The sequence below is a fragment of the Zonotrichia albicollis genome, chromosome 5 (genome assembly GCF_047830755.1).
Source record: "Zonotrichia albicollis isolate bZonAlb1 chromosome 5, bZonAlb1.hap1, whole genome shotgun sequence".
NCBI classification, from domain to species: Eukaryota; Metazoa; Chordata; class Aves; order Passeriformes; family Passerellidae; genus Zonotrichia; species Zonotrichia albicollis.
The window spans coordinates 44,408,958-44,425,430 of NC_133823.1; the positions used below are offsets into that span (position 1 = coordinate 44,408,958).

Consider the following 16,473-nt stretch of genomic DNA (forward strand, 5'->3'; position numbering starts at 1 on the left):
GTGTCAAGGAAGGAATGGGGATTAGACAAGCTCCTCAGCCATCCCCAGGTGTTTCCCAGATGGACTTTGTGGCTGTAGTGTCAGGGTGCTCCTGGGGCTGCAGTGACAGTCCTGTCTGGTACATTCACAAAGGTGAAAAGACACTGAATGCGCTTTCCTGACTGGGGTGAAATTAGCTATTCAACATCTAAGCACCTTCCATCCTCACTCAGCTCCTTGGTCTTGTAATTCACTTAATTGTCTCATCCTCTGTGAAGTAAGACTTTTGCAATTTTGTCTTTTACTTGAACCATGGTCCTTCTGAAATACTGATTTTTAAAATCTGGTGACTGGCACCTGAAGCTTTCACGTACTCAAGGTGAAAAGAAAAAGCTGCTGTCTCTGACCATTTTAAACAGTTTTTGACTGTTTTAGTGCTGCAGGTTAGTTTCTAAAAAATTTTAACAATGGGTTCATCATATGAAGAGCATGTAGATACACGATACACTTGTATTTAATCAATTATCATAAAATACTCGTGATGAGAATTGATTTTGGGCAATTACTCTATTACAGGGATGAAACCATAGCACATTAACTTGTTCATGTACAGATAGAATAATCCATTTTATTCAATGAAAACTTACATTCAGTTGCATTTTTATGTGTTAGTGTCAGAAGCAGCTGTTTCAAATATGTCTGTCCCTTTATTTGTGCTATTAATCAAAGCACTGTTTTAAAAATCTGAGCAAAGAACTGGAAACTGCAACCAGTATGTACATGTCTGGCACAAACAATTATATATATAAAAAAATATGAAATATTTTTGTATCATTGTCTTCTCATGTATGAGTGTAATTAACCATGAATTGCTGCATTGCTGTGAAATGTTCTCCTTTTCCCAAATCTTTTGTTTTTCTACACATTTGTAGTAAAACCTCTTTGAAAAGTTTTTGTGCTATTTCCAGATTAACTTCTGATTTCTCCACAAAGACTTAATAGATGTTTCAAATTCACAGATATTTAAACATCCACCATGGCTCATATGAGAGAAATATACATCATAACACTGGCCTCTTAAATGAAACGTCAAGGTCTTCACCTTGAGGCTTGAATATTACTGTTGTTTTTGGTAAATTGTGGTGCTGGACCCATCCCAAATTTATAACAAACTTGATCATGTCTGTGGATGCCTTTATATCAGCGAATAAGTTATTAATTATAGACAATATCTAGCCTTGTGAGGCACCATTGAAATGTAGTGCTTTGTTTACACTCTGAGCTTTACATTTTTAGTAAGACATAGTAGACCTAGGAAATTATATAATAATTACAGCAGATTTGAAGTATGTGCAAGAAGAAATTCCAAACAAAACACTCAGGGAAACCTAGTTTTTGAGAGTTGCTGCAAAGGAAAGATGGGACCAAAGAAAGTTTCAGTTCCACCTGGCAATGTGGAAGATGTTCTTTCCCATCACAAGGAGAAATCTTTACATCATTACTGACAGCATATTTGCACTGGGCCAGACTAAGCACTTACTAACTGAAAGAAAAGCAGTGAAGGGAGTATTTGTACAAAAGTCACACAAGAGAACTGTGGGGTAAAAATGCCTTCTAAGTGAAGCACTAAGGCATCACAGGTAGAAAATGCACTGTTCTGGTTTAGAAATTGATTGATGACAAATGTGCTGAAATGAGAATTCAGTGGTAACACCCCAGTTCCTACCACTGCTTTGGTGGGAAAAGCTCACATGTTCTGGGTTAGAAAGGTCAGCTTGTCACAAATCAGCATGGTGTTTCAAATGTTTGCTTGAGATATGGGCTGTATATTCAAACTTTTTAGGTCAGTTCTTTAAATTGAAGAAGAAGGAAGATTTAAGCTAGGGTCTCCTACTCTTCAGAGGCCTGCCATAACTATAGGACTATTCATTTACGCTGAAGATCTGACATTTTTTCTGTGCAGTCAGACACTATCACTGGCAACCCTTGAACCTTAACCTGTTACCATTTTTTATTAATAAACAGTGATATTCCATAAGCTGTTAGTGTGAGTCCTTCCCAGGTGCTGGCTGTTGCTGGCAGTGGGTAACATAAATAAGGAGGAAGACCCACTAAGGGGTCATAAACTGGGAAGACCTGCTGAGGGGTCTCCCTCAGGCTGTCCCTGTCAGTGACATCTCGGTTTGACAAATGAACAAGGAGATATCAACGGTCTTTATGCTTTATTCAGAGAAACAGAAAGATTGTTTACTACAAATTAATAGTTTTTGTATATTAAAAATAAAAATGGCATAAATTGTGAAGGTGGAGAGACTTTATTTCCATCTTCTTCAGTCTTTAGAGTATGGAACAGCCACATATGAAACAGCAGTTCTGTTTCATTTTTCATCTGGTCTTCTCTATACTGTTCATATTGTTTGCTGAGTGTTGCTCAAGCATCTAAAGCTTGTGTTATCTGGTGGAAGAATTTGAACTCTTTTAGTCTTTGGAGTTGTATGTCAGATGAGAATGATCAATATCTTCACCTGGCACAAAGAGATGAAGCACTGTTACATATCTTCTAGTAGTTACAGGTGCCTGTATGGATAAGTGGTGTGGGTCAAGAGTAAAAGGGAAAAAATGTCCCATACTTACAACTGTACTTCTTTTATGCTCAAAAACCAACTTTCCCCTGCTCTGGTGCAGGCATCATAATACCAGTGAAAAATCTCAAAAAATGATGGAGAGGGGCTGGGAGCTGTTTCCCTGGAGGTAACAGAACCTTGCTGTGTCCCACTGTTCTGGTCACGTGCACTCTTCCTGCCAAAGACAGAAATACAGCTGTTGGAAATCAGCATTTCTATGCTGAATAAAATTAATGTTCACAATGTCTCACATCAGTGTGTGGAACACAAAATTCACCAATATCCATTCACATGTGTGTGTTTATGTATATGTGGGTATATATACGTATTTACAACCACAAACCTGCCCTGTACAGGCAGAAAGCAGTCCGTTCACTCAAAGCACTCTCGGTCTCAGAATGGGATTGCTGTCTGAAGTGTGAGCACTTAGAAATCCTGGTACAAAGCATGTATTACTTCTTTTTTTCTATCAGAAAAATGACGGTGTATGCAATGGTGGTGCTTTAAAATTTTTCCATCCCATTCTGAGTACCAATCCCAGTGTAATCTTTGATGCATAACGTTTGGACAAAAGCTTTTAGTTATGAGTTATGGCATTTTGTTAGTTAAATGAACTCTCCAAACACATAGGAGAAGAACTTACCTGCACTCTTATCCTTTACTCAGTTCAGTGCACTGGGGCACATGTAGCCAAGGCTGACCTCTGAAGAAGTCTTGATTTCTTCTTTATCATGAATCCTTGCTGTGCTGCTTCTCACCTAGGCTGGGTTATCTCAGGAGCTGTTTTGGCAGCTGGTCGGAGTTTGTGGGTTATGTTGCTTTTCCCCTTCCTTATTTTCCATAGAAATGGATAGGCAGTGTCTGCGCACGACAATCCATACTGGGGTGGTTTATCTGCTGTGCTCTGTGGAAGACAGTACTTTGTGGGGTCTTGGAGACTGCTGATTGCCTGAACTGAATTTGTGTCCTCACTGTAATAAAGCATCTCCTACACAGAGGGACAGAAGGCAAAGAACTTCTAATGGGCTCATGAGTTCACTGAGACTGAGGATATGATGGCTTTGTTAATGAGGCATAGCTGTAGTGGTGGGACACCAAACACACAGCTCGAGAATTAATAAGATATCACAGAGTTTCTGAAATGCACTTCCAGATGTGTATGTGACACTGTAGCCATCTATCAAGATGAAGTCTTACTTCTTAGAGTTTTATGTGTTGGTCTCATTTTTCAGACTGAACAGAGGCCACAAATACAGTTTTGTTCAAATGTTTTCACCTCAGGCCACAGCAGTAAAGAAGTTCATAGGACAGCCTGGGCAATACCTCATTAAAACTTGGATGTAATATATTGTAAGGAAAGCACAGGAAGGAAGAAAATTTTTGGCTTGTTAGGATATGTATTTTCCTCTGCACCAGACTGGGCCAAATACACCTGAGGCTTCAAAGGATTTGTTTCTGAAAAACTGGGGAAAAGTAAAAAAGGTTTACAGATGTTTGCAAGTACTCAGTGACGTATTGCAAAATAAACCCATCCTCATTAAAAATATGTCCATAGTATTACTTTCTGTAAGTTTTCTGGCTTGTTTTGTAAAGAGGGGGCAATTGTGGTGTGCCTGAATTTAGCTGAGGGAAAAATTCCTGACACCTATGAAAGCTGTTATAACCTAGCAGCAGCATCCTTGTGTTCCTCAAAGGTCAGTGCTACAGGCTTCATTCAGGGCTCACTGAAGCAACAGAGCTTGTCTATGCTTTTATTTTTGGTGAAGTTTCTGTATGTAAAGAGGAACTTTACTATAAACATTTCTTCTATACCACCTTCTAAAGCAAAAAAAAGATACTGCTGAAGTGATAAATATTTAACTTCCTTGTACCCCTTGTACTTCTTCTGCAAGAAATACAAAGAAGAAAGAAATACGTGTCCTAAATATTCATTTGCATTTTCTGTATTTTCTTACTCTGTTTCCAGCTGAAGATGGAACAGACCATATTTTGCTGTGATCTCCTTAAAATACAATTTTTCTCTAGGCAATCTTAAATACTTTTGCATTGCTTTTGCACATGTTCTATCTGTATTTATCTCTATCATCATATAAATGAACATTTTTACAGTAAAAGTAATGTTTGACAATTGAATGTCAAACAATGTTGAACATTTTACCTGGACTCTATTTGTTTCCAGTCTGCTCTTCTCTCCTGTAGCATGTCCTGCTCTGCCTGCTGTCTTTTTTTGACGTTGAGGTCCTTTCCCAAAGAATACGTAGTTTACAAAGGCATATTCCAGCAAGGCCAGGAACACAAACACAAAGCATCCCATCAGGTAAATATCTATTGCCTTGACATAGGGAATCTTTGGCAAGGTCTCCCTGAGGTGGGTGCTGATGGTGGTCATGGTCAGCACAGTCGTGATTCCTGCGAAGGGAAGAAATAGACATTGACTAATAAAACAAGGAAGGAGATTTGAGCACAGAAGACACAATGGCAGCATTGCACTTCTCATGCAGATGGGTTAATTTTGTGATCAGGTTCTTAGCAGCCAAAGGAATGTGTTTTGCAGAACTGGAAAGGAACATATCCTTGCAAGTCTGCTGATAGCACCTTCCTTGGCTTTTCATGCAGCGGAGGATGAACAAAATAACTTTTAACAGCCCAGGCTATATTGGAATTTGCCTTTATTTTTGCAGTAACAGTGCTAGGGAATGTGGTGTTAGCTGACCTGGATAGCAAAAGTTGATTGCTGTTCTATGTGAGAAAATGCTTTTCCTTTCACTTACAGAAGTAGCTCTGCTTGACCCTATAGGTGACTTGCATTGCCATGGGGATCTGCAGTAAGTATCTAGCATTTGATTTAAATTGGAGGATTGAGAGGAGAAAGGGAAGCCTTTTGATAATTGATGATCCTTGATGAAGAGAAGGTTATATATATGCTTGAACCAAAGCAACTTTTCCTGTTAACTAGGTGCTTGCAAGTAAAGTATTTCCATCTCATTGTGTTATCCACCACTGAATGATTTTTTTCCCCATATGTGTTTTTTCTTTTAGCTGGCTCAAATTAGTTTTTAGTCTGCTTTAATCACAGGTCATTAGTGCATGCAGAGAATAGCTCTAGGCACAGGTGTAACAAGTTTAATTTTCAGGGAGATGGGACAAAATGGCTTTTTGGCAATAGAGCTGAAAAACATATATGCCTTAAAGCACAGACAGTGCAGAAGATCTTCATTCATATAGGAAGTTGTAGGGAGGAAGGTGGTATGGGAAAGAACTAACTATAGGTAAACCAGATTTATTTGGTGTAAAATGGTCTATCTCCACTGATGTCAGTGGGATCTTGTGTATTCCTTCCAGTCACAGATCTGGCCTGAGAGAACACTCTTAACATCAAGAGGGATTGTTCAAGCAGCACAATGTGGATACCCTAAGAAACCTGAATTGGACTTTTACAATCCAGTTTGGAAGCAAAATGTTTTCAAAAAATGCTTGCAAACCATTATGAAACAGGAAGTCAGTCAGAATCCTAAGTGTGGAGCAAGAGCTTCAGATGTAGCAAGGTCACACCTGCCTGCCTTCCTGACAAGCCTGTGCTGCTTGTGTAAGATCACAATTGATGATGCTATAACCAGCAGAATGGATTTGATGCCAGTATTTTCAAAGGGAGCAAGCGCCCACATCATTCAGTCATTTTAAGAAGTTACCTAGAGCAACTCTGGCTGCAGAGGCATCATAATTGATCCAAAAAGACACCCATGACAGAATTGTGATCAGCGTGGAAGGCATGTAGGTTTGCAAAATGAAGTATCCAATATTTCTTTTAAGCCGGAAGCTAAGTGATAGTCGAGGATATGCTCCTGGAAGAAAGAAGTCATGTAATGACTAATGCCTCACAAAAGGTAGGCACTGATATTTCTGGGTTGGAGGAAGAGGGGACAACTTTTTTTTAACTTGTCAGTGCTTACCTGTTGTAAATTCCACTCTCTTTGATACCATCTTGTAATCCACAATAGAAAATTGTGGGAGCTCGATGTTATTAACTCCTGTCACTGCTGACTCTCCTCCATTCCAGTAAAATTCAATATCATCAGTAGTGTATCCATCTGAAACAGAGGCACAATTTGATTATTGACTTTTCTTTTTGGTTTATTACTTTGCTTAAATAGTTCAAGTGGAAGGAGCTGCTGTTAAACAGGAATTCAGCCTTCAGTTGTGTGACATTGCTGTTACACAGAAGCCTTCTCTATGCCCTGAGGAAGATTCTAGATGTAGAAGAGGCGAAGACAAAAAACAAGGACAGAATTCATGATTAAAATTTGCTTTTTAGCTAGCTCTAATACTACTACTTTTCAGTCAGGCTTGAGCTGCTCAGTTTGCCAACAGACAGACACATCATCAGCAAAACTTTTAAACTCTCTTTGGAGGAGCTCTGACAGTAAAACCAGGTTCAGACCCCAGATTTTCATTTGATTTCCTATGCAGGATGTGACAAAATACACAGTGGGGAGCCAGTGGAGACAAAGATGATTCTAGAAGAATTAAGGTGCCTGTAGTATCACCTGACAATGTCTGTCAGAGCTGTAGGTAACCCTTTGATATTCATGAAGCATTTTATATTTTAATTAGACCATGCTATCTTTGATCTTCTGTTATCACAGAACTATTTCTTTTTTTCTCCAAAACTAGCACCTTTCTTCTGTTTCCTTTTAACAGTGATGTTGATTATTTATAATGTAATTAAAAATTAATTTGCTATTATATCACTGGAAATGTTAACATTATTGTTACCATTTTCAGAAGTATTTTGATTGAACTCAGAAGTGACTGAGTTTCAAAAAATCTTGCAATTGACAACATTTTTGAACTAATATTTAAACTGGTTCCACTTTATTGCATGTTTCTACTTTCCCCAGATATCTACCAGAGGAAAGAACATCTCATCTATTTTTAAATTTTTCCTTCAGGTGTTAGATTTAATCAGGTTTAAATCACATAACAGAGATCAAATAAAAACATGTGTTTGAACTCAAACCTTTAAAAAACTTGACAGTACTTTTGCCAGTTGAACCAACTGCAGTCTTGAAGCCTCCACAGAGTTAGGAACCTATCCCTTCATATGCACAAGAAATGCAATATCAAGCTAGGGAAATTAGTCTTGAGATGTCTTTTCCTGTGATGGTGCCTGGTAATAGCCTCAGCCCTGGAAGGCTGACCACATGCAGAGCAGATCCACGGTTTCCCTGGTGACAGTCAGAGAAGCTCAAAGGATAAGATTGCTTGGAAAGTCTGCAGCTATTGAACAGCTATTTTTGATGCAAACACACAGTGATGGGCTGAACAAGGTTAAATGTTCACAAATTTTATTTCTGAACTGCTCAGTGCCATGGTGTTCAAACTATCTGAATTGCTCTGAAAACCACAGCAACTTATGTAATATGGGTTGCTGCTGCAAGCTTAAAACTGGGCTTCCCATTACTTATGCTATTTTTGTTTCAAATGACCCATGCCAGGGCTGTGACACAGAGCTCTGCATGGCTGGTTTTCATTCCTTTTTGCTGCAAAAGGTCAGGTAGCTGCTTGGTACTGAGACCTCAGTAGCTGCTTTAAAGGCTTTGCACACAAACCCCAGGGCTGACATGAGCTGCGTGTAGGGTGTGATACAGAATGGCTGAAAGTGAATGAAGACTGCTAAGACTGTTTAAAAGACCAAGACTGAGATTGGCAGGGAAGTGTTAACTTCATTTTCTTGAAAATCTGTTTTATGAAAACCTTCTCTTGAAGGATTTATCTTCTCAGAAAAGGTGGTGCAAAACAGATGGCATTGGAACTGCCATCTCACACTCAAAGGGCATTGATTATGTGTGGACTTTGTACCACACAGATATCCTCTACAAGAGGTAATACCCCTCCTTTGTCTGTAGGGGACAGAATAACAAACAAAAGGGCCATCACTACCTAAATGTTGAGCACCTACTTGCTGCAAAGTCACAGGTGAAGATTTAGATGTGAGAATCCTGAACTCTGCCTCAGGCTTTGGAAGAAAACGACCGAAATGATCCTTCTGTTCTGTGCTGTCATCACCTGTTGCCCTTTTCACATCCTGCCCTCCAATTTAGCTCAGATTGTGCTGTTTCCTTGGGCAGTGCAGGCTGGGACCCGGGGCAGCCTCCAGTCCTCAGGAGCTCCTGACTTCCCTTGCAGCTTCTTAAGACAGCACAGCCACCCTCTGTGCAGTTTCTCTGATGTTTTGAGAGAAGAAATAATAGTTTGGCACCTTATTGGGGCTGAAATTCCCCTCCCTGAAGGTGAATTATTACTGATTTAGTTGTTAAAACCCACAAAGGTGCCAAATAAACACCTGGGATATCAGAAGGCAGATTTCAAAAAGAAAACAGGTGCAACATCCTGCAAAAAGATTGCACCATGTTACTGATACACTGTGTGGTCATGCTGGATTTTTGCAAAAGGAAATTACGTGAGTTTTGTAATGTAGACAATGTGCTTTTCCCTAGTTTTGCTCTCTATGACTTTGGCTACTGAGTGAAAAGTAGAACTAGTGGGTTATAAAGTCAACTAGCCAAAAGGAAAAGCTTGCATGTAAGACAAGCTGTCACTGCTGATAGGCCATGTTTTTAATCTCTCCAAACTTCCAAATACAACGAAAAGTGGGTCGAATGTGAGCTACTTTTTCTGAATATATCGATTTTTTTTCTTGAATTAAAGCTTCCCTAAGTTGATGGAAATTATGAGAAAAGGATAGTGATTTTTTTTACCCAGGAGCATTCACATTTTTAGAAAAGTAGTTGAGCAAAAACATCTTCCTGTGGTTTTAGGTACAGTGAACTTCAGTACATTCATTGTTTCCTTGGCAGTCATTGTAATATCTCTGCTAGACACTAACAAGGTCTAAATTCTCCCTGGGCAGTCCATTCCCTGATAGGATTGTTGCTGTGTGATGCCCTTTCCTTATGTGTTTTGCACATTGTTCTAGGTGTGTGAGGGGCATTGCTTTTCATGGCTGACAGTAGCTCAGAGATGCAGGAATCTCACAGGTGATCGTGGTTCATAGGTGTCCACATGGCTTTGTTCTAGAAAACTTACAAGGGTGACAGCTGGCTGCAGGTTAAAGACAGGAATCGATCTCAGCTCAGGAGACAGATTGCTCCTTCTCTTTTTTCAAATGGACAGCGGCTTTAAGCGAGGAGCTGTAGCGATGTAAATTAAGAAACCTCCATGTGTGGAGAAGCACTGACTGCTGGCTAGCAGGCGATGGAAATCCCTTATTTCGAGCAGCAAATGCCGTGGTGTTTACAAAGGAAGAAAAGCTGTTTCAGTAATAGGAAAAGTGAGTCTTGCCCTTGCAGTGGCCAGCGTTAATGCTGGTTTGTTCACCGAACTTATCAGTACTGCCCAGGTACTCCTTCGGCAGCTCTTTTGCTTGTAATCCTTGCCCCTCTGGGTACCTATTCATGCCACCAATTTAAATGCATAGCTCTGCTTTTGTGACAGAGAGAGCAGCACTCGCCGCTGGATCGTGATGTCCGAACACGAGTCAGAAACACCGCGGGCCCGCAGTGTTTCAGTGATGCTGACAAGAGCTGTCACGGGCCGGACGGGAGAACACCGGGAGAGCGCCGGGAGAACACCGGATAACGCCGAGAGAACACCGGAGAACACCGGGAGAGCGCCGGGATAGTGCCGGGAGAACGCTGGGAGAACACCGGGAGAACACCGGGAGAGCGCCGGGAGAGCGCCGGGAGAGCGCCAGGAGAACACCGGGAGAGCGCCGGGAGAGCGGCGCGGGTCCCGGGCGGGCACAGGGAGCAGCGCGCCCCGGGACCGCGCGGGGGCGCCCGCGCTCCGCCTCGGGGGATGCGCGGGGGATGCGCGGGCAGCCGAACCCCGAACCGATCCTTTGTGGAGCTGGTTTGCTCCCAGCTTCTGCAGCGAGCCTGGCCTCATTGCTGTGCTGGTGTCCCTAGCAGTCTGGCTCGCTAAATCAAGTAGTTTTCCCAGGAATTCTCCGTGTGGTTTTGTTGACCTAAATAATAAGTGACCGCTAAAAATGTATTTATTTTTTTGTTGTATAATTAACAATGGTCCCTGAAAAATATTTGTTCTACTTAAGCCTTTTTTTTTTTTGCTTGCTAGATTATTTTCCATCTTTAAAACCACTAAAAAGTACATTTAATTGCCCAGCTCGAGATATAAAACCTCTTCCTAGAAAATCTTGTCTCGAAAATAAAATACCTTAAATTAAAATTAATTAAATTAATTAAAATTAATCTTAAAATACAGCACTTAATTGCCAACTTTTTTTTTTTTTTTTTTTTTTTTTTTTTTTTTTTTAAACTCGGCATCTGAGAGTTTAAGTAAGAATGCTTGGTCAGAAGTACCACAGATTTAAAAAGCAACTATATACAGACATGGCAAGAAATAGGTTATGTATAAATCTCCCTGTTCACAGAAAAAAATGCTTTAGAAATGTTGCTGACATTGTGATTTAGCCAAGTTTAACAGTGTATAGGATGTCACCAGGCTGTTCTGTTTTACACTGCAGCACTTCTCAAATATCTCTGGGATAAGTGAGGATGTGTGTTACATTCACAAACACAGATCATGGTTCCACTATCATTAGCAATTCAATGCAGATGTCCAAACAGAATCCCTTTTCCCTTCTGATTCTCTGGGGCAGGGGAGCAGGTAGCTCTGAAACACCCAGCAGCAACATTCTTCCTTCGGATCTAAACAGGGCTTTCAAAAGGCTACAGCAATTCTGTGTGCACAAATCTGTTGGCCCTGGATAAGGACAGGGTCCTTAGGCTGAGGTTGAGACTGTACCCCAAACCTCTTCCATTCCTCCTGGATTGTGTCTTTCCTTAACAACTTAAGTCTTTGTTGCTAAATGTCTTACCTTTTTTTTTTTTGTTATTATTCCTATGATTGTATTCAAACAGGAAGATAACTCATTCCTTCCACACACCACCAAGGCAGTCCATACAGTGGTAAGTATATTGTGCTATTGAATCTTAAATAATCTTAAATCTGACTTGTGACTGGGGCACCACACATCTGAAGATATGTTTTGGAAATCAGTGTAACTAATTAACATTAGGGTGATAGAAAAGATTTCCTGCCACTTGTGTTTGAGTGTGTATTTGCATGTATAAGGTACTTTTTTCTTCCACTGAGAAATATTTTTTGTTTTTCCTGGGGATATGAGTTAGCCTTAGCAACACTGGCTCTAATGAAACTTGGTTACTTTTACTTGCTGGAGTACTAAACATTGTCAGTTATTTAAGAAGGTTTCTCAAATAAAAATAAATTTTATGTATGCGGCAATCTGTTCCACCCAGTTGGAGACATAACTTCCTATCCATTAGAAGAGGAAAATAAACATTATTACAGCATAAAGTCACTCTTGTAAGATCCTAATCTAGTTCAAAGAGTGAATTATAACCTTGCCTTAATTTGCAAGTACCTTTAATGTTGGTTCAGTTTTACTTGTTATCATTTTTTTGCCAGTGAGACTTGACACAAACCTGAAAGTCCCGTGGGAGAGACATTATTTGGTTTTGCTTAATATCTGTTTAATGGCTAACACAGCAGGACTTGTCTGTATCACTGTGCCTCAACAGAGGGAAATTAGGAATTCTGGGTAAGTAGTCAAACTTGTATTGAAAATGCCTTCCAGCTAATTTGGCTCCTTCTACTGGACTATGCTAGTGATGGCAAAGGAACTTAAAGGCTAAAATAAATATAATGTAATGAACAATCAGAAACACATCGATATGTTTTAGCTAGCATGGCTTTCATGTGCAAGAGCATCTCCTGTAAGGCATACTGATATTTTTGTTTCCTGTTCACTAGTAAGAATTTAATTCTCATTAGCTATGGAAAAAAACCCCAAAAAACCAAAAAAACTAAAGAATTATTAGGAAAGGGAAGCAAATGCAAAATTCTTTGTTTGCATTTCCATATACATTCCAATTCACGTTGTGCTATTTCATGGAGTTTCCTTTCTTTGTCCAAAATAGCAATCCTAAATTGACTAGAATGAAGGACACACTTGATTCCAGTGAAGAAAGGACCTGTCTGAGTAAAGATTCTTTAGCCTGGAGGCAAGGTGGCTGATAAAAAGCCTGGAAGATCCTAAGTTAACACGGTGAGTTTGAAGAGCACATGATTATTTACAGGCCATCAGACTTTCTGACCAAGAAAACAACAAATCATATCTACTGGCTAGTTTGAAAGAAATAAAGAGAAATTCAGCATACAGATAAACTGCAGAAATCACTCATTGACATGAATGTCCTTAGTTTCTGCTTGTTCAAAAGCAGAATCACAGAATAAAAATCTATCCAGGATGTTAAGTATGATACTATTTCTGACTGGATGTAGCAAAGGGCAGGACACTCACTGGAGATGCATACTGAGGAACTATCAGCACAAGTGTCCTAGGCTCTGTTCTACCTTCATTGATATGTTCTGCTGGCCACTCTCAGACACAAGATAATGGTTAAGACTGACACTTGATCTAAGACAGTACAACATTAGGGTCTGACATGTTCCAGTGCAGCCTGATTTACCCATCTCATTTCTTTCACCTTTACAATACTTTCATCACTGCAGTGATGACTTTTAGCCTGATGTTAAGGGTCTCTGACTCTACACATCTCTGTGTAATTCCTGTAAATCAAACTGTGATTAAAAAGTCTTGTTCATGCTCACACATTCTGTGTAGTAATAAGCAGCCTGCCCATAGTAGCTTAGAGGCTAAGATGTCATTGAAAACTCTGAAGTTCCTTATATTCAGGTTAGTCAGCAGTGCCAGTGAACAAATTTGGACTTGAATAATTTTGATGACCTATTGTCTAAAAAATTTCCACCAGTAATATATTGATGTAAAACATTTTTTAAGAAAGCAGGCAAGCAGTATGTGTTCATGACTGGTGTCCTCTTGTGCAGCCCAGATGCTTGTGTAATTGTACCTGTAATATGTACAAGGACAGGTCAGCTCTGACACACACATCATGCATCAGTTTCTACAGAATTTTAGCAAGTTTCTCATCTTATAAGTTAGTTTGAGTGGCTCTGAAGCATGAAATTTTAAGATGGCACTTTAGTTACTTTGGTAGTTACATATGCCGAGGAACATTTTGTTTAATTGCTTCCACATTTCCCACTCATTTGTCTGAATCCTCTTCTCTTGTGGGGTTGAAACCACCAAAGTTCTGAAGTCACACTGTCATGTTCTTGTCTAAAGACTTGTCAACAGTGATTAGTGCAGGAGCTATGCATGAGAAGGTTACCCCAAAGAGTCTCCTTGCCTTGCATGCCATTTCACTTGCTGGTGGTACCAGACTGTGCTTGAGAGCCTGGGACTGGAAAGAGAGGATTTGTTTCTTTCCAGTAGCAAATGTCAGAAATCTCAGCCATCTTCTCTTCCTGTCATGCTGAGATGCCTTTTTCCTGAATCTGTTTAGATCTTTCTGCTTCTCCCTTTCTTATTCTTCTTTTGAGTGGGGTCACTACTGGTAACCAGCTGTATCTCAACTGGCAGAAAGGTGAGCCAAAGATCCTGACCTCTTCTGGAGAGGTTTGATTGCTTTTATTTGCCCTCTTTCTTTTTTCCTTCTAACCTTTATTCTCCTCTGGTTTGATGAGGAGGAAGTAAATATCCATTTTCAGAAGCAGCAAAATGCAGACCACACACTGTTTCTACTCTAGTCCCACCAGCACAGGGAGTGCTGGACTCAGGATGAAAGACCTTGGCATGCTGAGAGAGACCTGCCCTCTCCTGAAAGCCTCATGCAATCCTTCACCTTGTTTGCTAACTCAAAGGACTTCCACACCTTCACACAAACCTGACAAAGGTACCTTGCGTGCTGTGCTGTCAGGAACACATTTTATACAGAATTTGTAAGTCCAATGCAAATCCTTTTTCAACCCCACCAGTTTCTTCCTTTCTCTTTTTTTTTCTCATTTGAGCTGCTGTACAATAGATGACTCTCACAGTCTGAGCCATAATCCTAGAAGTTTTTTTCTGACTTGAGTTGCTTTACAAAGTTAAAAAGGGAACAACACTATTTATAAGCACATTATGTAAACATTAGCAACAGAGGTTCAGCTGCTTAGCATTCAATTAATTTAGTTCAGTCAATATTGCATGGTACACAGTTTTGTCTGCTTATATTGTAAACACATCTTGCCCTTGAGCACTTCATTTGACTAATTAAGATCTACTTCTAAGTGCTCTCATTCTGTTGCCAGGCAGACTCGCCCAACTTTAGATACAGCTGTTGTACTTGGTGAAAAAAGCATTTAAAATCCAGGTCCACCTGGCTGGTGCTCTAGTGGGTCAAGCCAAAACCTGCTCATCTTTAAGGTAGTAGGGTCTCTGCTTTCCACAGGACTCAGACTGGAGATGAATCAGGACATTGTATGTTTCCTACCTATGTCAGCATGTCTTATACAAGTACACATATTCCTGTGCAATATTGTGTTCCCACCTGAGACAGTGAAAACCCTTTTAAAATTTTAATTATTTAATGCAGGTGCATAAAGTTTTTCAGAGAGTTAAATGTAGAAATTTGGGAAATGGATTTGTAGAATGAATTTGTCTCATCCTTCTCACGAGACTAGAAATGAAACAAAAGTTTTTAAAACACCTTTCAGTTGCTCCATCTCTAACTCAAAAAAAAAATATTGTCCAACATGGAACCAAGTACAAGTCCACTGTACTTGGGCGTTTTAAGATAATTTTAAGATAAGTCATCTTCCCACTGGGATTTGAGGCATTGTGTTTTGTTATTTGTATTACTGCAGTGTCAAGAAGTCATATATACAGATCAAGACAGAGAAGGGATAGGCACTGAGTAGATAATTTCTCAAGATTTATAATATCTGTAAATACAGATGCATTGGGGGAAAGGCTTCATTTTTACAAACTGAAGCAAATCCATGAGTACCAGAATCTTCCTGTTTGTTCTGGGTTTTTTTCTTCTATACAGCAATTCACACCTTGGCAGAAGACACCTTGTCTTGAAATATTTAAACAATACTTATGACTGTGCCATTCTACTGTGCCATTCTAGAATAACTGTATTGTCTCAAAGCACAGTATACCAGCTTTTCCAAGATTGTTATATTACCAGGTGCAAAGATTATTTTTCCTTCAGCTCTGACTGCAGAAATACAGACTCATCTAAGAGCACAGCTGCTTCTGGAGAAGTCAGCCCTTCCTCCAAATGAATCCTTAATTATTTTTTAAAGCAATCTAAGCTTTTCCTTTTGCTGTTGCCCTGGCCTGATGAGTCTCAGAGGCTGAGGACTGAGACTTGATGAGGTTGTGCTGGGAACTGACTCAGCTCCAGCTTTCCTGTCCTCTGTGCTCACCAGGGGACACTCTGGGTCACATATTGGGACTTCTGAGATTACTGAGATGACACTAAACAAGAAGAGCAGTCAGTGAAAATAACTCTGCATTCCTCTGTGTGTAATTAAAAAGTGCTTAAGACAGTCCAAGCTTTGCTAATTTCATATGCTCATGTTCTGGAATTGTTGAATGTCAAATATTTGCTATTAAAATCTATGCATCCATATAAAGACAAGCTATCCATCTTTTTGAAAATAAAATGTGAAAGTCATATAGACTAAACTATCTGCATCTGAGTAACTTGTAAATTTGTGTGCAGTGTAAAAATACATTCTGAAAGTGACATAACTGATTTATAGTCCTCTGGGGAAAGAAATATTTCCAAAGTGTGGAAACAGAGCAGTCACTGTGGCTTAACACTAGTGTGCTGTGAAGAATGAATTATTTTAGCTCAGTGGCTGACTTAAAAATGAGTGGTAAGGAATGACACAAACTGAGCCAAAAATA

General features: G+C 39.8%; 1 protein-coding gene across 4 annotated transcripts in view; it reads right to left on the minus strand.

Moving 5' to 3' along the window:
- Positions 1-16,473, minus strand: part of GABRB1 (gamma-aminobutyric acid type A receptor subunit beta1) — a 109,018-nt gene that overhangs the window by 4,908 nt on the left and 87,637 nt on the right. For 2 of the 4 annotated variants that reach the window (XM_074541540.1, XM_074541541.1), the window contains 3 exons: positions 6,554-6,691; positions 6,293-6,445; positions 4,762-5,012 (listed from right to left, as the gene is read on the minus strand). In XM_074541540.1, coding sequence (XP_074397641.1) covers positions 4,762-5,012; positions 6,293-6,445; positions 6,554-6,691 — 542 coding nt within the window. Of the gene's footprint in view, positions 1-8; positions 2,505-2,613; positions 2,779-3,246; positions 3,592-4,761; positions 5,013-6,292; positions 6,446-6,553; positions 6,692-16,473 lie in introns of those variants that run through there. The other 2 variants (XR_012580475.1, XR_012580476.1) reach the window with 2 other exon arrangements.